At 37.8% G+C, this 23,842-nt stretch overlaps 1 protein-coding gene across 1 annotated transcript; it reads left to right on the plus strand.

The window, feature by feature from the left end:
• The first annotated feature begins 21,527 nt into the window (after positions 1 to 21,527).
• On the plus strand, positions 21,528 to 22,435 carry LOC141631075 (uncharacterized). Its single transcript, XM_074443796.1, has 4 exons — positions 21,528 to 21,654; positions 21,762 to 21,919; positions 22,032 to 22,151; positions 22,256 to 22,435. Exons 1-4 carry the CDS (start codon positions 21,648 to 21,650, stop codon positions 22,433 to 22,435), a joined length of 465 nt encoding a protein of 154 aa, XP_074299897.1. The 5' UTR covers positions 21,528 to 21,647.
• Positions 22,436 to 23,842: the final 1,407 nt, after the last annotated feature.

The raw sequence follows: 23,842 nt of genomic DNA on the forward strand, positions 1-23,842 counted from the left end.
TTGGACCGTGCTAGCCAATTGAGTTGGCCTATTCCCGGAAGTATTACCGTCCGCATAGCTTGTTGCCCTTGATGGGGTTCCCCGGTTGAAGTTCTCTCGATTGTTTCCACCATTGAAGTTGGGATTTGCATTCCTTGGGTTATTCCAAGACCCCGAGTTCCGGTTGCTTGCCCCGCTTTGGGAAGGGGTGTAAAAAGAGTTTCCTTGCCCAAATCTCCGGCTATGTCCCTTTTGAGCACTAGTGCATTCCACTCTTTTGTGACCGAGGTCACCACAATTATAGCACCTTAACCCTCCTCCTTCACCAGTGGCCCTATTCCCATAGTTGCTTGTCCCACCAAAGCTATTTTCTTGTGCTCCTCCCGAGTATGACTTGGATTGGTTAAAAGTAATCTTCTTGGGTTGATACCCTCCTTCACCTTCATTCTCTCTTTTCTCCCCGGACCTCTGCTTAGCATCCTTGGTGACACCGAGTAGCCTCTCCGCGTTACCAGCTCTAGCATAGACTTCTTTCACGCTAGACAAATCTCGGGTGGGAGCTTCTCCAAGAGCTTGATGGTCAAACCTCCCTCAAACTTGAGAGCCAAATGAGATTGGCTGAGGTGAAGGTCCTCCACATAAGTAGCGAGCTCACAAAAGCAGATATAGTAGTCTTGCACGGTCATAGCATTGATCATAATGAACCGGTCGAATTTCGCTCGAAGCTTGCACCTCACGTGCTCGAGGATGAACTCATTCCTTATATCCATCTTGAAATCGGCCCAACGGATGGCGGCTTCACCCCTCTCTTCATAGAAGTTCCTCATAGCTTCCCGCTCCTTGTACCACCAGCCTTCCACAAGTCCTCCCAAGTAGAATGCGGCTTGCTCCACCTTAAGCTCTTCCAGGCACCACACCACCTCGAACACGTTCTCCATCTCTCTTACCCAATCGCTAAAGAGGCAAGGCTCCCCCAACCCAAGGTACTTGGTGGGGCGGTGGCATGAGATGGCGGTGCTTACGGCCGAGGCATCCATTGCCGCATCTCTCTCTCGAGTGACATTCCTAAGAGCTTCGGTTAGGGCCTCATTTTGAGCAATGAGCCGCTCCATTTCCTCCTCGGACACGCGAGGTGGAGGGGAAGGAGTCCTTGCACTGGGTCTCGGCATATTGTCTCCTCAATAAGCATAACAAAAGTCAATACATGCCTTAAAACACAAGCTAATGCGTATTGACCACTATCCAAGTCCACTCGGTCGAGTGAGGAAAGTCACTCGGTCGAGTGGTGTCTCACTCGATCGAGTGTCTCAACAATAAGAAGGTTTCCCAAAATCCCCAGGGGTCCACTCGATCGAGTGGTCTCACAGCTCGGTCGAGTGCAATACACTCGGTCGAGTGAATCCTTCACTCGATCGACTGTCACAACAATCAGAATGTTTCCAGAATTCTCCCATAATCATCTCGGTTGAGTGGCCATAATACTCGGTCGAGTAGGACACACTCGATCGAGTGAGACCTTTACTTGGTCGAGTGTGGCAACTTACAGGAGCTCTTTTGATTTTGGAAAGGCATCCACTCGATCGAGTGGGAGGGGCACTCGGTCGAGTGCTATCTAGTCGACTGAGTTCCTCTCTTCACTTGGCCGACAACATCACATAAGGGCTATTTACCCATTCTAACTCACACAAGTCCACATATAACCATATTCACTGTTAGAAATCTATATCTATATACTCAACATATTCAAATATGTTATATGTTAATTTAGTCATAAAATTAAGTGGTGATCTTATGCATGCAAACAATAATCAATTAAAGAAGAAATCGTCATCTTACATTGGTATTTCGGTTTATATGGGCACAAGAGAGTTCTCCTACTCTCTTGTTCTTGAGCTTTCCTTAAAGGATGAACTAGGATTCAAGTGTAGAATCCCTCCCAAAGTAAAATACCCAAGGCAAACTCTTAATCAAATTAATATTATGATTACTAGAATAATATTAATTTAGTGTAAAATTGACCCAAAATAATATTTTGGCCTCTCTATAATTCGGTCAAGAGAGAAGGAAGAGGAAGGTGTTTATCTTTCTAAAACTTCTTATTTTTTAGATGAATGAATGAATGAGCCAATAAACTAAAAGTTATTCTACTGTATATGATAAATTATAAGGCAAAAACCCTTGGCTTTGCCTCATGAAAAACCGGGTAAGAGGGGAAGAGAAGGGAGCCAATGCATGCATGAGTTTGTCTTCACAATGGCCACTAGGTTGCATGGCTAGTATATTAGGGAAATGATTATGTTTACCACTAACATAATCAACACAATATTATCCTAATACTCCCCTTAATTTTGGTACATATGGATAAAATGGACTCCATTTTATCTTTGTCAAAATGTCAATTTGTCATATGTCACATGTCACATGTCACATAAAATTGTTATGTATTTTTAACATATTAAAAATCAACGTATTAATAAAAATACGTAATATACAAAAATCGACTTAGTAATTCATAATTACTTGTACCAAAATATTTTACCAATTATAAATCACAATAACTTGTATTTATAATAATTTATTCATTCAAATGCAATTGTTTCCTTAAACAATAATTTCATCTAAGTAATGAAACAATTCGATTACTTAGTTCGTATCTTATTTAATCAGATTATAATGAGATACGTAAATTTTACTTCCAAAATCGTCCGTCAATTTTAAGTAATTTAATTGACCCGTATCGTCATACGATCAATTAAATGATCAATTAAGTGTGTTACCCTTTAGGTATGACCTAAGGGGATCAATTGATCACCACCGTCGCACGACAGTAATGTCAAACTCTAGTCAGCCAATCATTACCGATATGTGTGGACCAGTTGAATGTAAAATATTACTTCCCAATTGTATTCTTTAAAATGAGACTTAAACATGTGATCATCATGATCAACAATTGTGATCGCATTATTGTCGGAGGACACATATTCCAACAATCTCCCACTTGTCCTCGACAAGTGTGCGTCACCAATTCTCTTGTCCTATTACTATCTCCCACTCAATGCAAGGTGTCTTTCAGGTCGTACTTGCAAGTGATCATATCGAGAATGGTTTCCTCGATCTGGAGAATAACTGATTGACCGGATTTATCCACCATGGATACATTCCGAGCGTGGCCACGCATTTCCAGTTCATTACTCCTCGAGTGGCCCTGAGATATTGTTATAACCCTGACTAGGCGTGGACAATTCCTATCGCACTCATTCCCTTTGAATAGCCACAACCATCATAACCCAAAATATGCCCATTTGACCCCATTTACGAAGGTCGTAGTAACACAAATCAAAGTTAATCTGAAACTATGCCATCTTAGGCGAATAGTGTTTACTCAAAAGAATCGACTCATTAGAATACTATAGTAGCTCTCGCCACGACCAGGCTATATAAATTTTGCCAGAACTCTATAAGTGGTCATAAGGCCCGACAAAATGTTCCAAACAGTCTGCCTATGTGATCGACTAGTCATCTCACATGACTCTATGGCACTTGAACTTGCCATCAATCGCATCACACTCTAGTCACTTCGAGACGTCACCTCACGTAAGTAACTATGGGCAAATACAATGCTAATCCGTGTTCACTTAAACGGGGTTCAAATGTCTCTACAACCCGTTTGGATGTAACCAAGTATAAGGTGAGTTAATAATAACTCAAACGACAAATGTCGACATCACACTCGGGTAGTCAATACCATATTACAACCTTGTGATGCATATCGTAAGTGTGTAAACACTTGTTGATTGCAATAGAAGTTTAACATGTCACGTGTCCATGTGTTCAAACTTCTTAATCGTATTTTCCTTTACATTCATGTTATCTCTCATAGCATGAACCTTACCAAGTACACATCAAGGTTCCCAACCTTGGTTTCGGTTCTTTATCTTGAAAGAGCTTCCTTGTCGATTATCACATAACAAACGAATTTGTGATGAATGATATAACCTGTACTGATCAAGTACTCCATCCACACACAATGCACTAGGTATATATTTTGTAGAGTCTTGCAACAATTTGTCAAGATGATTAGCCTAGCACTTCTCACAAGTCCTAGCATATTAGGAAAGATTAGTTTTGAGCAACTTCTTATTCAACTAAGTATCTTTCCAAACTTCCTATTTCTCCTTTTAGCTTGAAAAGTTTAGGATTTTCATAAATCTTCACGCGTGTTCGGATTTTCTTTAATATGTGCAACCTCTTGACACATAACAGAGTATTCTGTCAAACACCGAAATCGCTGATCGGATTCTCCTCGAGAATTCATGACGTTTCTACTATGGCTTACCAATGATTCATCATGCTCTTATGCATATGATTCATAATTAGACATGTGCATGATTATTCTAATGGCGGAAACATTAGTATCTTTTAATCATGTCATCAACTATATTTAGGTTCAAGGAACGACCATGACTGCTAATGGCAATTCCATTTTCATTTAAATGAATAACCTACGTTTCTCGTTGATTCGATGTGTATCTCTCAATACTTATCCAACATCTCATGATGTAGTTGGATTCATCATGGTCCATTTTCATCCAGAATTGAAAACTCAAATCTTCCTCTGTGAAGGAAGGTATTAGCTCGTCATTCTACAATGAGTGATGAGTTATAAACTTTTATAAGATGATTACTCCCACTAAATTCCATGTCTTCACATGATAATTTCTAACTCCTACTTGATTCGCAATTGACTACTCAATTGAGACATTTCAAGAATTGAAATTTATTGCTTTGTTTGAGATAAAACCATATATGTTCCCATTATATCCTTTCAAAATACCTATTTTGAAGTGGTCTCATTTTTAACCTTATGGAAAGAGATTTTTAATCTCTAACACATTCATATCATAATGATGCGTAGCAATGTCATTATTTAAATATAAATAATATCTAGTACACGTCCTTCAAAATACCCTTTTCGGAAGGAGGTTTAACAAATTAATTTTCATAATGAGGTTAAGTAATGACATTAGTGTGGTTAAAACTTAGCTATTGAAGATATCGGTATATCAATCCGTGTAATTTCTAGTTATAAATCTCGTTTATATCCTAGGATGTTACTTTGATTCATTTAGGCTCTTAAGTAAATATCAATATTGAAACTATTGGTCAAAATTTATCATAAACTAGTCAAAACTCTTGTTAAGACTTTACATTAGTCATTTTTCTTCCAAAACTTTCTTTTGGTCTCCTCGTGTAATAATCTTGAGAAAATATTCTTTTGATTATTTCACTTGGTCTCTTATGTCATGTAGATCTATTCGAGACCATAGATCACATCTATTGGGTATACTATATAAATAGATATACCTTTATTCAAATCATTCTCCCTTGCGTAGATCTCATTTACACAAGTACATAAATTTATCTTGGTGTTCTTGTTCTTTGTGTCTTTGTGTCTTCATTTTCTCCCACTCTATCTTTATAATGAATACACTATAGATTCAAAGATAGCTTATGAGACACAAATAATGAAATTTGATGTATGAGGAGGACTATCTCATAGGTTGACTAATAGTTTTATATTTTTGTAAGTGCACTTGGTGATTGACATTCCTTTAAGAGAGTTCATAGACTCAAAATTACTTTATAAATGATCATACACAAGCCTTAAGCATGTGGACATATAATGAATCTCATAATTATAGTTGTATATTAGATCACTTTAAGTGAATAATCATATGTTTCTAAGAGCAAGCATTTAAATACGAATTTTAGAACAAGGATAAAATGATAAAACGGGTGACTTAGGTTGCAAACCAAGCCACCATTATCCAAAATACAACCAATTATCCAAAATACATTTCCATGTCGAACACGGAAATCAAAAGGTTCTAAAATCCAAAACATAATTAAAATAAGACAATAAAAAGCAAAGCTCCATGAAAGCTATTCCTAGCTACTTGATGGTTTCTCAAGCTTGCTTTTCTTTTCCCTTGTCTTTGCTTGGTGGAGGCCCTATTTACAATGAAAAGGGTATACATTATCACAACTTTATATCACAATACCATAGTTGAAATAGAAACATAAAAGAAAGTATAGTCATTTACCTACTGGAATGATCTTTCCAGCCTTAATATCACCAAGCTATTTGGAACAATTTTTTTCCAATGTCCAATACCATTACAATAATGGCATTTATCAAGAGGACCCTTCTTGATTTTTGAAGTGCTAGCTTCATAAGTCTTAGCTTTGGTGAAAGTGGGAGCTTGTTTCTTACCCTTCCTCCCATTCTTCTTGAACTTCCCCTTGCTTTTGGTGCTAATGTTAAGCACATCCTTAGGTGGGTTCACATTTAACCCCATGTCCCTTTCGGCTTGCACAAGTAACTTGTGCAACTCTTCAAGAGACACGTACTTGTCTTGCATGTTAAAATTCACCCGGAATTGAACATATGCCTTGACTTTGGATAAGGAGTGTAGAATCCTATCTACGATGATTTCTTTGGGGATTTCAACCTTTTGAATTTTCAAGGTCTCGACTAGCTCCATTAATTTGAGCACATGAGGGCTAACTTTTTGGCCCTCTTTGAAGTTGAGATCAAAGAATGCCGCGGCCGCCTCATATTGGACGATCCGCGGAGTTTGTGAAAACATTGTCACAAGCTTGGAGTAGATTTCATTAGCGGTGCCCATCTTAAAGGCTCTCCTTTGGAGATCCGCCTCCATCACAAAGATCAACACATTTTTCATTGCCGCGGACTCCTTATGGTAAGCCTCATATGCTTCCCTAGTGGCGGCGGTCGACCTAGTGGTAGGTTCGGGTGGAGAGGCCTCGGTTAGGTAACGAAGCTTGTCGTCACCTTGGGCGGCTAATTTGAGTTGGGCATCCCAATCGGAGAAATTTGACCCATTCTTTTCAAGTTTACATCGATCCATGAAGGATCGGAGCCATGAAGTATTAGTGAGAGGCGTGGCGTTGGTGTTTGGATTTGCCATTTGTTATGAGAAATAAGAGCGGTCTACAAAACAAAAAATAGAAGGAATAAAACATATGTCGTTTTAATAATAATACTCGTAAAATTAATTTAAACAAGTTTTATTATCATTTTTCTAGTGACTTCTACCCAACTAGATAAATGATTCCAAGACCCAAATTCATATCAACTTAGGCACGGGGTAGCCGATGAAACCCTTATCAATATAACTTGGCGGATTAACCTTTTAATCGATTCTACTTTTAGAAGTCTTGGTCGATAGAATTACTCTAATGTTTATCTATAGCCCAAAACACATCCGACAAGGGCACGGGGTAGCCGATGAAACCCTTATCAAAAACTTTTGTTGAGTTCAATCCAATTTTCGAATAAATGTGTCCATGATCCAAACCCATATTAACTTGGGCACGGGGTAGCCGATAAAACCCTCATCAACATGAATTCGGTGGATAGACATTTATCACCCACTTCCCCTACGTAACAAGGTTTGTACCCCGGGGTAGCCGAGTGCACTCCCTCGCGAAATAGGTTTTCATGGTTTCTACTATTTGGTAAGGCTATGTCTCAATTGATTGTTTTAGCGAGAGGTCATGTCAATTTATTATCTATCACGTTTTAAGTGAACTAAAGCGGTGAACTATGATAATTCTAATTGACACAGTCGATAAACTCGATAAAAAAGACAATGCATGTTTTAGTTATGGCGATTTAGCGATGCATGCAACATATAAATAAAATGCAAAGCATAAAATAAATCCTAGTATGGCCTTCCTAAAATAGAAAATCTAATTAACTATTACATATTCGGAAACCAACTCCATTGGTCCCTTGAACTTCGGTTATGGCACGCATCTCGAGGTAACACCGTCTTTATGTATCGCCTTCTTGAATGACACCGTCTTCAAGTATCTCTGGAATAAATAAAATTACATAACAAATTACATAATTTCCTATTATACAATTTCGGGTAATACCAATTTAAAAAACTAAGGCCATACTAAGTAAAATTACATAATTCAAAAATTACATAAAATAAAATTATGACAATCATAAATAAAATGCAGCATTATAATATGTATGAACATGCCCAATTTTATGCTAAATCGCCTTTAAGTAGCCAATATCGTATATTACACGGTTTTTACGTATTTGCGTGATTCAATGTTTTATAATCACAAAAATTACATAAATTCATATTTATGCACAAGTTAATTACCCTAACACCTTAGGACTCAAAATTAGTCTTCACTAACTATTTGACCATAATTAACTCATATTTCTTAAATTGTTCATTAATGGACTTAAAATTACACTAAAAATGCTATAAACTTCAAATAAATCACAAAAATTCAAATAAATTCAAAAATTTGAAATTTAAACTCATGAAAATTCTGGAAAAATACCATGACACTCATAATGTTCAAAAACATAGGTTAAAATTTCGAAATTATTGGAAAAACTATGTTGCGGTTTATCGGATTTATCAATAAAAATCATAAAAACATGAGAAAAATTATATTCATCAACTTTTCAATTTTAGATCTGAAATGGATAATAAAATGCAACATATGACATTTTTCCTTAGTCATGGAGTATGTTTTACTAATATTTACTAATTAATTCACTATTTATGCTATTTTTCATCAAAAATCCATAAATCATGCATAAAGACTTCAATATAGCCCATTATTTTACACACATCTTGTAAAATTGCATGTGACAACATACTAAATTTCTATGACCAGATTCGAAATTTATCTCATATTAACCTATTTTTCATCTAAATCCGATTTTAAAAATGAAAAATCCATATTTCGAGCATAAGAAGTCCAAAAATTATGAAATTTTACAGGTCATCTCAAAATAATATATGTGATAACATATCCAAAAATCACTGGAAAATTCGAAGTTTAGCTAATTTTAGTCCGAAAATGACATTTTAATCATAAAATCACATTTTTAATGCCATTACATTATAAGATGAACAATAAAAATCCATAAAATAACCAAAATATCCTAAAAACATTTTAGGACCAGAAACTTAACATGCATAAATTTATTTCGTGATATTTCATAATAACACAAATTTACAAGTTTTATATGTTAATCGTATAACTCGGAAAAACTATAACCGATTTGCATGCAAACAACCAAGGCTCTTGATACCGCTTGTTAGAAATCTATATCTATATACTAAACATATTCAAATATGTTATATGTTCATTTAGTCATAAAATAAAGTGGTGATCTTATGCATGCAAACAATAATCAATTAAAGAAGAAATCATCATCTTACATTGGTATTTCGGTTTATCTGGGCACAAGAGAGTTCTCCTACTCTCTTGTTCTTGAGCTTTCCTTAAAGGATGAACTAGGATTCAAGTGTAGAATCCCTCCCAAAGTAAAATACCCAAGGAAAACTCTTAATCAAATTAATATTATGATTACTAGAATAATATTAATTTAGTGTAAAATTGACCCAAAATAATATTTTGGTCTCTCTATAATCCGGTCAAGAGAGAAGGAAGAGGAAGGTGTTTATCTTTCTAAAACTTCTTATTTTTTAGATGAATGAATGAATGAGCTAATACACTAAAAGTTATTCTAGTGTATATGATAAATTATAAGGCAAAAACCCTTGGCTTTGCCTCATGAAAAACCGGGTAAGAGGGGAAGAGAAGGGAGCCAATGCATGCATGAGTTTGTCTTCACAATGACCACTAGGTTGTATGGCTAGTATATTAGGGAAATGATTATGTTTACCACTAACATAATCAACACAATTTTATCCTAATACTCCCCTTAATTTCGGTACATATGGATAAAATGGACTCCATTTTATCTTTGTCAAAATGTCAATTTGTCATATGTCATATGTCACATGTCACATAAAATTGTTATGTATTTTTAACATATTAAAAATCAACGTATTAATAAAAATACGTCATATACAAAAATTGACTTAGTAATTCATAATTACTTGTACCAAACTATTTTACCAATCATAAATCATAATAACTTGTATTTATAATAATTTATTCATTCAAATGCAATTGTTTCCTTAAACAATAATTTCATCTAAGTAATGAATCAATTCGATTACTTAGACCGTATCTTATTTAATCAGATTATAATGAGATACGTAAATTTAATTGACCCGTATCGTCATACGATCAATTAAATGATCAATTAAGTGTGTTACCCTTTAGGTATGACCTAAGGGGATCAACTGATCACCACCGTCGCACGACAGTAATGTCAAACTCTAGTCAGCCAATCATTACCTATATGTGTGGACCAGTTGACTGTAAAATATTACTTCCCAATTGTATTGTTTAAAATGAGACTTAAACATGTGATCAACATGATCAACAGTTGTGATCGCATTATAGTCGGAGGACACATATTCCAACATTCAGATGTTCCTATACGTAAGCACCGGAGAAAATATAGACATAAGCATTACATACGACACACGTATGACGGTACTTAACACGTATACTTACTCTTATACATCCCACGTACCTTTCTCAAAAGTCTACCATTATTGAGAAAATTATCATGTACGACATCACCAAGCAAACAAAATCCTACCACATCAATCGAGAAGTATGCAACAATCACATGCACCCAACACGTCCCATTACCCACGCGTAGTGACCGACTCGAGTCAAGAGGGCAAGTACCCAACCTTGAGACGTCTCCCAAGCTTGTCACAAACCCTCTAAAACTCAAACTGGGTTCATTTTAATTTTGACTCATCCTAGTTCATTGGTTCATTGGTTAGGCTCCAAAACCATCGCTCTGATACCACTTTGTGATGTGACTCATATTTGAGCACATTTAGTCCCCGAATTAACCTCTTCCCTATGCTTTATAGCACTTATTTGGGTCATTTACTATCTTTAGTTTCCCATTTTGCATATTCTTTGAGGTTTTATCTCCTTGGTAGGAAAGGATTGGTAACCTTGCATCCATGAGGGGAAATGGAGCTAAATTGATCGTATCTAATGACCAAGCATCAAAGAGAAGACCAACACTAGAGGCCTAAATAGATAATAAAGTGAAATGGACAATGACGAAAGGATCCTTGCATCCCCGACATGATCTTTGCGGATTGTTACGGAGCAAAAGAATAGAAGCTCTCTGACCAGGAAACTGAGCGGATCAAGAACGATCCAAGCGGCTGAGAGCAACAGGGTCCGAGCGGCTTGTTCCCAAGATGAGCGGATTGCAGCGCCAGGAGCCCAGCGTCTTCCCTAGGATCCGAGCGGATCATAAGGCAGAACAGCCCGTGCCATACTACGGGACAACTGGACCGAGGCAGGACTAGCAAGAGGATGCGCTCATTTCCCTCGGGAGTTGCATTTTCTCAACTTTTCTTAGGGTATTAATAGTCATATAAGCCCTTAGTAACCCTAATACTTGTACCTAATGTTTAGTATAAATACCCCTTTGTACTACCTAGATTAGCATCATTCAATAATCAATTCTTATGCTCTCTTAATCAATTCTTAATCATCTTAATTTAGTTGTAATACATTTCTCAATATTAATCACATCTTAATCTTTCCTTTATTTCTCTATTGTTCTTCCTTTATTTTGGGTAATTAGAAGATTATTTGGGTTTATTTAGAGGATTGACGAGCTTCTATCAACCATCAAGTACTTCTATTATTCTTTGCTTTATTATTTGGAATCATCTTCAAAGGTATAATTCTCTCTTAATATTGTATAATTATTGTTAGTCACTTTCATTTATTCATCATGTTTTGCTTTCTTAGTATGATTGACAACTTTATTAGCATGCTAAACTTGATCATGAGTGAGTAGTTTCCTTAGCTAGGGTTAATGGGGAATTAGGGGAAACAAACATGGTGATTGATTCATGCTTAATCTAATATGTTTTCATAGTTAAATTGCTTGGTTGTTATGATTTCAACTTATGCACATGTTATGTTTGATGAAATGCGAGCCTATGAATGCTTGCATTTTTTACCCATCACCTATCTTTTCAATGAGACTTGTAAGCTTATAAACCAACTCGAGCCTCATTAGACCATGCATATAGTTGAATAGGAAGGATTAAGTTGACTTGTATGTGTTGTACAATCTAATCGATTCGGCTCCGGGACCCAAACCTTCTTAGGGATTGTAAGATATACACTAACTCGATCCCATCACAATAATAAGTGCTTGCTATATAATTGAGAACATGTTTGTATGATCAACTCCCATGAATCCCCTATGAACCCATGACACCCTAGTGCCTTTAATCAATTGTTTACAGCCTCTTTAATTACTTTACTTTCATCTTGTTGATTAGTTTAGATTACACATCACCTCAACCCAAATTATGACACCCTTAGACATAGCTACTTGTAATTGAGAATCCTACATCAATACCCGTCCCTTGGGATCCGACCTTTTCTTACCTCTTTACTAAGAGTAGTTTGTGAAGTTATAAATATTGTTTTGGTTGGTAGCTTTTGACGACGAGTTTTAAATCCGAACCAAAAATGGCGCCGTTGCCGGGGACCGTGTTAAATTGATTTGATTTTCATTAATTGTTTTTAGTTGTGTATTTCTTTACCTTGAGGAAGAGCACTTCCTCAAGGTAATTCTCACCTTTTACTCTTAGTGTACTTTGCAAGATGGATATTATAGATTGTTGTGTAGAGGACCATATGAGTACTACTCTCATAAAAGACCCTTTGCAAGCATTGCAAGCCTTAGAAGCAAGTGAGGCCAAAAACAAGCTTTGGTAATTGGAAGTAGATCTCCTAAAAGCCGCTCTAGCCAACAAAGATCTCACCTATGAGCAATCCATGTTGATAAATAACATTCTCGAGGAAGCATCACAATCCACTAAAAGAAGAACAAGTAACCAATAATCATATCATATAAGCCGAAGAGCTAGACGAATATGTTATGGAATTTGAGTATGAGGAGCTTGAGGAACAAGTCGAATATGCCATGAGAATGGAATGTATAATGGAGAAGGAGCATGTCCTTAGTGAACATTCAATGGTAGAAAGTGAGGTACAAACTTCAACTCTAAAACCCCTTCCCCCAAATTTGAAGTATGCTTACCTTGATGAATCTAAAACCAAACCCGTGATTGTTAATGAAAAACTTGATGAGAATCAATTGGAAAGTTTGATTGATGTATTAAAAGAACATGAAAGGGCTATAGGTTATAGTCTAGTTGACCTCAAGGGGATAAGCCCCATTTTTTCCATGCATAGAATGCATCTAGAAGAAAACCATAGACCTACCATCCAAGCCCAAAGGAGACTAAATCCCCATATGCAAGAAGTTGTAAAAGCGGAGGTTATGAAACTACTTGATGCGGGAATCATATATCCTATATCGGATTCTTTGTGGGTTAGCCCCGTTCAAGTGGTACCCAGGAAAGGAGGTGCCACGATGGTGACAAATGATAAGAACGAGCTAATACCCACAAGGAAGATCACTGGTTGGCGTATATCTATTGACTATCGTAAATTGAATTCCGCAACAAGAAAAGATCATTTCCCCCTACCATTCATTGACCAAACGCTTGAGAGGTTAGCCTCTAACAAATTCTTTTACTACCTTGACGGGTACTCGGGATTCTTCCAAATCCCGATACACCCGGATGACCAACACAAGACTAATTTCACATGTCCCTACGGTACTTTTGCATATAGGAGAATGCCTTTCGGACAATGTAATGCCCCCGCTACTTTCCAAAGATGCATGATGTGTGTCTTCTCCGACTATCTAGAAACCATAATGGAAGTTTTTATGGATGATTTTAGCGTTTATGGAAAATATTTAGACTCTTGTTTGCATAACCTTTCTCTTGTATTACAAAAATGTGATATGTTAGCCTTGTCTTGAATTGGAAAAAGTGTCACTTTATGGTCAATGAAGGTATTGTTTTGGGTCATTTAATCTCAGAAAAGGGCATCGATGTTGATAAAGCCAAAATTGAGGTGATAGAGAAACCCCCACCTCCCGTGAATGTTAGAGGAGTGAGGAGCTTTCTCGGTCACGCGGGTTTCTATCACCGTTTCATAAAAGATTTCTCAAAAATCGCGAAACCCCTCACTCAATTTGCTTAAAGATGCCCAATTCCATTTCACTAATGAGTGTGTTGAAGCCTTTAATAGAATCAAGGAAGCATTGATCTCGGCACCGATCATCCAACCACCAAATTGGGAACTACCATTTGAGATCATGTGCGATGCGAGTAACTACGCCATTGGATCGGTTCTTGGCCAACGGGTAGGAAAAGCCTTGCATGCTATCTATTACATAAGCAAGACTCTTGATGCCACCCAAGTGAACTATGATACTGCCGAGAAGGAACTCCTTGCCATTGTCCATGCACTAAACAAGTTCCATTCCTATTTGTTTGGATCAAAAGTGATTTTTTTCTCGGATCATCGTGCTCTTAGACATCTCTTGATTAAAAAGAAGCAAAACCAAGATTGTTGAGATGGATTTTGCTACTCCAAGAATTTGATTTGCAGATAAGAGACAAGAAGGGGGCCGAGAATGTGGTAGCGGATCACTTGTCAAAAATTCAATTCCACAATAATGAGGGAGAGACACCGATCAATGATTCTTTCCCCAATGATATCTTGATGGCCATACATTCACAACTCGAGAGGCACACCACACCGTTGTTTGCCGACTATGCTAATTATATTGTTGGAGGAGTTCTTCCTCTGAACTTGAACTATACTCAAAGAAAGAGATTCTTGTTTGAACTGAAGAGATATTTTTGGGATGATCCAAATCTTTACAAGGAATGTAGTGATGGACTTTACCGAAGATGCATACCCCAATGGGAAGTTCATGGTGTTTTAGAAGGATGTCATTCATTACCTTATGGAGGACACCATGGAGCACGAAGAACAATTGGTACAGTACTTCAATCGGGTTTCTTTTGGCCTACCATGTTTGAAGACGCTCGAGAATTTATTCTCCATTGTGATCCTTGCCAAAGAACCGGGAACATTTCTTGGAGAAATGAGATGTCACAACGAGGAATATTGGAAGTAGAAATTTTCGATGTATGAGGAATTGACTACCAAGGACCATTTGTATCATCTCAAGGAAACAAGTACATTCTTGTAGGCGTCGATTATGTATCAAAGTGGGTAGAAGCAATTGCTACTCCAACCGATGATTCCAAAACGGTTACTAAGCTTCTCAAGAAAGTAATCTTTCCAAGATTCGGAGTCCCTAGAGCAATCATTAGTGATGGAGGAACACACTTTCATGAAAAGAAGCTCACCTCTCTTTTGACAAAATATGGTGTTCAACATAGAACCGGTTTGGGATATCATCCTCAAACAAGCGGTCAAGTTGAAGTTTGAATAGAGAAATCAAACAAATTCTTAAGAAGGTTGTTAACAAGACTCGAAAGGATTGGAGTATGAAGCTTGATGATACTCTTTGGGCTTCTAGGACGGCCTATAAGACTCCCATAGGAGCCTCCCCTTACAAGCTAGTCTATGGAAAGGCATGCCATTTGCCAATCGAATTGGAGTACAAAGCTTTTTGGGCAATCAAAGCTCTCAACCTTGACCTCAAGTTAAGTGGTCAAAAGAGGATAATGGAAATTCAATAGTTGGAGGAATTCCGACTACAATCCTACGAAAATGCAAAGATCTACAAGGAGAGGACAAAGTTGCTTCATGACAAGAGAATCAAGCAAAAAACTTTGCACAAGGGAGACAAAGTCCTTCTATTTAACTCTCAATATCGAATCTTTCCCAGGAAGTTAAATTCAAGATGGATGATATGGGGCCCTATGTAATCACCGAAGTAGGAAAATATTGCGACTTCGAAATAAAGTCGGAAGATGGAAACAAGTTCAAAGTCAACGGCCAAAGGTTGAAGCCATATTATGAAGGAGCATTCATCGGAAAAGTTGAGGTCATCCGCCTCGAGCCTCTCCCACCATGAAAAGACCATCAAAGAGAGAGTTTGGTGGAATCCTCTCCAAACCACTATTTCTAAATATACTAACTCTTATCACTTGTATTTTTAACTTTATTGCACTTACATAAAAGCATTATTTTCGACATGAGAGTCGGTGAGGGAGTGTTACTAACTCTTTTGATGAATGAAGGATTTAGTAATTCAAGTGTGGGGAAGCACTCTTATCAAATAAGGAGGAAGAAGAACAAAAAGAAGGAAACCCCACGGGCAGACCTGAACCCGTGGGAACTACAGATGATCCGGGCATCCCAGGGAGTAACCCGAGCGTCTTGGCCTCAGGACGCGGGTCTTGGGAGTGCTGGAATTAAAGAAAACATTCTGTTACAAAATCAGAGCATATCACATTGAGGACGCTCGTCCCAGGCCCTGAGCCGCCCGTCTTGAGGAAGATCCGAGCGTCCTGACATGCTTCAAAATAATGATTTCACGCTGTTTGTAAATCTGCACGTCCTCAAGCGAAGCCGAGCGTCCCTAACAAAGATCCGCTCGTCCTGAGCAAAATCCGCGCGTCCCAACACAGGTTGGAAATTCCAGAGTGCACTTACTGAGAATCCGAGCGTCCTGAGCTCGATCCGCCCGTCCAGCTGCTCTTATTTGTTTTCTGCGAAGCACGGATCCGCCCGTCCTGAGCAAAACCCGCGCGTCTCCCTCCCGTAATGATCTTCTATTTTCGACATATACTTTCTCCTACCCACCAGCCATTTTATGACACCTCATCCTTCCTTCCCTTATAAAACATAAAATCCCCTCCCATATGACTCAATTCACACAAAAAGCACACATTCACCTCTCTAAATTAAAAACCCCCAAAACCTAGGGTTTCAATAAGGATCTCAATTATAAAGAATATCTTCATCTTTAACAAGCAAAACTTCAAGATCTACTTTTAAATATGAGATCAAGAGGGTCCTTGTCTAGAGAAAGAAGAAGAACAAGAGTAATTGGAAGCTCCTGAACATCTCACCTCAACAAATTGAGGAGAGATAATGAAGAAATAGTTGATCTCCCAAGACATAATGAGTTCTCCAACATAGAAATCGTCAATGATGTCCAAAGACTCCTCATTCATCGTCTCCTTGGTAAGAATATTCTTCTTACTAACACTACAAGAAAATCTGAAACAGGCGACCGAAATTTGGCGACTGAAATAAGTAGTCGCCAAATTGGCGACTGATTTTTAAATTGGCGACTGAAATTAGTCGCCAATATGGCGACTGACTTTTTCAAAAAAGGAATCAAACTTGGCGACTGAAACTTTCAATTTGGCGACTGAATTAGATATAGTCGCCAATTTGGCGACTGAAACTCAGTCGCCAAATTGACAATCAGTCGCCAATTTTGTAAGTAGAAACCAGGCTGTCAATTTTTAAAAAGGGAATCAATTTGGCGACCGAGTATTAAAATTTGGCGACGGATATATGTGCAGTCGCCAAATTTGGTGACTGAAATGCAGTCGCCAAATGGCTCTTCAGTCGCCAATTTTTTTTATAGAAAACGGTCAGTCCTCTCTCCTGCTTTACTCTTTCGAAACAAAAAAAAAAAAAAAAAAAAGAGAGAGAGAGGAAGCAGCGGGCGAAAGGCGACGACAACAACCACACAACCACACCACCACTTCCACCACTTCCACCACCGTGACCACCGTTCTCATTGCCTCCATCACTCTCTTTAATTAGGTTAGTTTTTTTTTGTTTAATTTCAGTTTAATTTGTTTAATTTGTTAGATTAATTTGTAGTTAGTTTGATTAATTTGTGGTTAGTTTGTTAGATTTATTTGTAGTTAGTATGTTAGATTAATTTGTAGTTAGATTTAGTTTAATTTGTGTTTGAATTAAAAGGGAATGATTAAGGGGGTTTGTGTTTAGGTTTAGGGTTATGGGTGGGGGTTTGGTCGGCCGTGGGGGAAGGGTGGCGGTGGGGGAAGGGTGGCGGTGGGGGAAGGGTGGCCGTGGGTGGTGGCGGTGGGGGAAGGGTTTAGTATTAGTATTATTATTAGTATTAGTATTATTATTATTATTGTTATTATTATTAGTATTAGTATTATTATTAGTATTAGTATTATTATTATTATTGTTATTATTATTATTATTATTATTATTATTATTATTATTATTACTAATTAAACCGCCTTATTATTATTAATGTTAAGCTAAGTGAAACCGTCCTTTGCATTAATGGAATTAGCTAAGTGGAACCGTCTTTTGGATTAAGAGAAATTATCTATTAGCTAAGTAGAACCTTCTTTAGGACTTGATTTTGATAAATTTAGTTTGATAATTCATGTTATTGATGAATTGAGGTAGAATAACCTTGTTATTTTTGTTTTTCTTTTCTCTTTTCAGGGTTGTCACCATTTGCTAGGCACCACCGCACGCTGTGATATTTGTTGCTTCTTGTTTTCTTTTCATTTTTGCTTTTACTTGATTAGGTAACCTCCTCTTACCAGTTACTTTTTAAATTTACTAATTTTAGTTCAAATTATGTTACGGACTTTAGGATAGAAGCCTTTACTATGTGGTTGAATTGGGCTATTGATTGACTTAATTAATTTAGTACTTGATTGTGTTGTTGTTTGATTTGATGTTGACTTAGTACCCGTTCAAGAATTACTCATTAGGAGTAATTCTTGAATAGTCCCCATTTTGGGACTGTCTTTGTACGTTTCAAGTCATTTAGGTAGTAAACACGTACTTGTGATTTATTAATGAGGAATGAGTTTGGTGGCGATCCCTTTAATGTTCTCCGAATACATGTATATGTGTATTTGGAGAATCAAGGGAAATTGCCGAATTTTTTCCTCATTAATAAATTACAAGTGTGTTTGCTAGTGACTTGAAACGTACATTGACGGGTTTAGGTTGGAGTGATAAGGACCCCATTCGAAGATGGATTACTTATTGACAATATTTATATATTGTTTTCATATGTTTATTGTATAATGTGGAGTATAATGTTTAAATTTTGTATTTAATATTATTGTTATTTTTTAAAAATGTTTAAATTTCTTTGGGGTCTTCTTTAGATTAAAATGAAGAGATTGGAACGTTCATGGATGTATGAAGGAAGATTAGACCATTCCAATAAGAAAAGACGTCCTACCGCTAGATTTATAAAGGGTGTTAGCGAGTTTATTGAATTTGCTAAACAACAAGATGAATATGACTTGGTAGACAAAAAACTTAGGTGCCCTTGTGCCAAATGCAAAAACCTGAAATACCAGCTTGACATTGTAGTAGAAGAACATCTCATTATAAACGGGTTTAAGCCAAATTATTACAATTGGATTTCACATGGAGAAGCATATTCTCCAATTCATGAACAAACTCACACCCAACAAATACAAAATGATGAGAACCCATATAGAGAGATGGTTGTTGATGCTATGGATTCCACTATTTTTAATAGTGATGACCATACAACTATTTCAGAAGAACAACCGCCACACCCACAAGCAAAAGCCTTTCTTGACATGTTAAAAGCCTCAGAAAAACCCTTGTATGAAGGAAGCAGAATGACATTGTTACAAGCCGCTTCTAGGCTAATTACCTTGAAATGTGAGTTCAATATGCCATTTGTTGCTGTTGATGGCATTGCCTCGTTCCTTGAGGAATCTTTCCCCGATAATAATATCATGACCCGAAGTTTCTATACTACCAAAAAAGTAGTTAAAGGTCTTCAGTTACCGCATGAAAAGATTGATGCATGTCCTGAAGGATGTATGCTATTTTGGAAAGATGATGCTTTGCTTGACAAATGTAAAGGTTGTGGGGCGGATAGATATGAGACAAGTGAAGGAGATACAGTTTTGGTGTTGAAAAAAGGCAACGGTAGTAAGAGGGCCAAAAAGAGTAAGAAACCAATAGCATGTAACCAATTGTTTTACTTTCCTCTCGCACCAAGACTTCAAAGAATCTATGCCACCAAAAACATTGCCGAACAAATGTGATGGCACAAAGAAAACCCACGTGCTCCGGGGAAGATGAGTCATCCTAGTGATGGGGAAGAATGGAAACGATTTGATCAGATGTATCCTGATTTTGCCAAGGAACCCCGCAATGTACGACTTGGCTTGTGTACGGATGGATTTGATCCTTTCGGTAATTTTGGGAGGAAGTATTCTTGTTGGCCCGTTATGGTCACACCATACAACTTACCACCTTGGTTATGTATGAAAAGACCATTTATCTTCTTGTCACTTATTGTTCCCAGACCAAAAAGCCCGAAACGTAATTTGGATGTTTATTTACAACCATTGGTGGAGGAGTTGAAATATTTGTGGGAAGTTGGGGTGGAAACTTATGATGTGTCTAAAAAACAAAATTTTCAACTTAAAGCTTCCCTTTTGTGGACAATAAATGATTTTCCCGCCTATGGTATGCTATCTGGGTGGACTACACAAGGACAAAAAGCATGTCCTTGTTGCATGGAGGAAAGTAAAGCATTTTGGCTTCCCAATAGCAAGAAAATAAGCTGGTTTGATTGTCATAGATGCTTCTTACGAGAGGGAAATCCACATAGGAAGAACAAGAAAGCTTTCACAAAAGGTAAAGAGGTGCTTGATGCCCCTCCGAAACAAGTTGATACAACTTTTTTCCAAGAAGAAAACGTTTCAAATGAAACACTTTTGTCTCCACCCGATGAAATCAACTATGAACATGAGAATAAAGATGGTGAAGACATGGAAGAGGAAGAATTTTATGATGTGGAAGAGAGACTGATGGGGGAGGATGAGGCGGAGGAGGAGGAGGAGGAGAGAAGGGAAGAAGAGGAGGAGAGGAGGGGGGAAGATGAGGTGAGGAGGAGAAGGGAGGAGGAGAAAAGGAGGAAGGACGAGGGGTTTGGAGATGAAGATGATTATGATGATGATGATGACGATGAGGAAGAGGATGAGGATGAGGACGAGGGGTTTGAAGATGAAGATGATTAAATTGGTATAATTTTGTATTCCTCAAGAGTAAATTATTAAAATTTAGAAGTCTGTATAATTTTCATTTATCATTATTTGTGTTAATTTTTATTTGTATTATCGAGATGGCTGGAGCAGGTCGAGGTAGGAAGCGTGGAGGCGGCTCGGGAGGAGGACAGAGTACGCGTCCGGAGCAGGAGGAGGAGTTTGTGCAGGAGGATCCGATGCGAGACGAGCGGTGACGGTGACGGTGAGGAGGCGACGCTACCGACGAGCCACGGGTGCCGATACGGTACACTTCGGATCATAAGATGATTCTTGAGCCGGCGGGATTATGGTAAGTTTTATTCTTTATTAGTCTACTATTTTTTTTTTTTGTATTTTTTTTTTAAAATAATAATTGTTTGTAATTTTACATGTTCAAAATAAATGCAGGTTTATGGACGATTGCGTGATACGAGGTGTCACGAAAAGCACGAAGACTAATTTCGTGGGTCCAATTCCTACATCGTGGACACAAGCTTCTCAAGCACAAAGAGATGCGTGGTTCAATAACTTTCGGGTACATATTTTCCGTAATTCTTTGTTTTAATAACCAAGGTTATACTTTTATAAATACTAATATGAAATTTTATCGCTTTTTTTTTGTAGCAATCATATGCTTGGTCACCGTCTCAAGAACGGAATGTCCGTATCAGGTACGAGGAAGTCGGTACTCGACGATATCGGGACGTGATTTGGAAGGTAGTTAGGCGCCCAAAGGAACCAGAGCACATGAAAGGTATTTAATTAACTTGTTTTGTTATTTGTATTAATTAGTATATACTCTCTTATATTATAAATAATATCAAGAACTTATTAGTTATGATTTCATATGTGTAATTGCAGGTGACAAGTATGAAGGCTTAATAAAGCATACCAAAACTCCCGCTTTTCAGAAGAAGTCTAAGCAAGCATCCCTCAACAAAAGAGGAGGAAAGGAAGACGCCGTGAACGAGCCTACTCATTTCGCGGGTTCACGATCGTTCTGGAATCGTATGTTGGGGGTAAGTTTGTCTATTATTTCACACTTTTTTTTTGTTTTCAATGCAACATGTTTATTTTATGTTACATTTTTTGTTGATTTTCTAACATGTATGTTTTTTTTTTTTCATTCAGAGAGGAAAGAAGAAGTCACAGCCGATTGCGTCGGTACCAGAACTGTTTCTGGACACGCATTCCAGGGTTGACCACAAAGGGGTTAGAATTTGGACTAAGCCAAAAGACAAGCAATTATATGTAAGTTTCCGTAACACTTAATTTTTGTTAATTTACTCTCTTTTAAAATGTCGTATATAAGGTGGTTACCATATTAACTTACAACCATTTGTTTAATATTGTAGGAAGCATTTGAACAAGAAAAAGCCGCCAATCCAGAAACTCCGGATAATGACATATGGTATAAGTTGGTGGATGGCTTCAAGAAAGGGAATGTGTATGGTACCGGAAGTTCAACACCGGCTTTCTATGAGAAAACGCGTAGGAGATCGACTTCAACAATTCCCAGCAACACGTATCGGTAGGGAATTATTAGTCAACTTCAAAGTCAAATAAGAGAGCGTGATGAACGTGATGCCAAACGTGATGAAGAACTTGCCAAACGTGATGAAGAATTCCGGAAAATGAAGGAAAGAATGGAAATGTTTGACGATTGGTGGCAAGGTTGTAACCCCGGACCTAGATCCAACTACGATCCAAATGATCCGCATGGTCCACATGGGGGAGTGGAGCGGTGTTGGCTTCAAGTAAGATGATTTTAGCATGTAAGCTTGTAAGACTTGAACATTTAGACTTGAACATTTAGAATAGTTTAGCTTGTAAAACTTTCATTTTCAATATATGAAATGAAGTTTGAGAAATTGGGAGGTGTTGGGTTGAAATGTATGGTGTTGTGTGTGTTGAAATGGGATGTATGGTGTTGTGGAACATCGGTTTGTATGCAGGTTGTAAATTTTTGGCTAGCAATGAAAACGAAAAAATCCACCAAAACTTACAGTAGCTTTGGCGACTGATTACTGATTTGGCGACTGCAAGTCAGTCGCCAATTTGGCGACTGATATTAAGGTAGTCGCCAAATTGGCGATCGATTTATAGTCGCCAAATCATAAATCGCCAAATTGCCTCGATCAAATTGGCTACGTCACCCAAAAATGGCGATCGAATCAAAGCATTTGGCGATCGCATTTGATCGCCATTTGGCGACTACCACCTTAGTATCGATCGCCAAATTGGCGACTACCCTTTCGATCGCCATTTTTGGTATTTGGCGATCGATTTGTCGATCGCTAAATTTGGCGACCGACTTTAGTCGCCAAAGCTAAAAAAGGCGACTAAGGTCCGCGACTGACGTTTGGCGACTGATTTCAGTCGCCAAATTGATTTTGGCGACTGATTTCAGTCGCCAAAATCAGTCGCCTGTTTTAATTCTTTTTGTAGTGTAAATTCATGTGCCATGAGACATTAAGGAAACTAGGCATTTATCATCAAACTGAGGCGCTCTTTGAAATATTTGGTTTTTCAACCATGTTCAACATGCATGAGTTCACTTATCGGCCCTTAGTCCTCGAATTCTTGAGTTTCCTAAAGATTTGTACCTTGAACAAGGCAATTTGTGTGGAGTTTAGACTAGAGAACACAACTCAAAAGATGACTCTTGTGGAGTTTGCTAGTGTGTTGGGCCGTCATGTATCGCCTACCCGTACATCAAAACCTCTGAATTATAGCATAGCACCTCCATGGCGAGCCATGATGGGTCACGACTTCTCTTTCATTAAAGAATGCTCGGCCTCTTACATTCAAAACCCCATTATTCGGCTTACTTACCGGCTTATCACAAGCACTCTCTTAGCCCGCCGTGATCCCGCGGTAGTGAATAAACTCGATCTAGTCTTTATGGAGTCCTACCTAAAGATACAAGGGAGGAGCGGTTA

Source organism: Silene latifolia, chromosome Y (genome assembly GCF_048544455.1).
Source record: "Silene latifolia isolate original U9 population chromosome Y, ASM4854445v1, whole genome shotgun sequence".
NCBI lineage: Eukaryota > Viridiplantae > Streptophyta > Magnoliopsida > Caryophyllales > Caryophyllaceae > Silene > Silene latifolia.

Bases quoted from the DNA above. Each gene is read 5' to 3' on its own strand.
- LOC141631075 (XM_074443796.1), top strand. The intron at 21,920-22,031 runs GTAAGTTTGTCT...TTTTTCATTCAG, and splicing joins TCTGGAATCGTATGTTGGGG to AGAGGAAAGAAGAAGTCACA. The intron at 22,152-22,255 runs GTAAGTTTCCGT...TTAATATTGTAG, and splicing joins CAAAAGACAAGCAATTATAT to GAAGCATTTGAACAAGAAAA.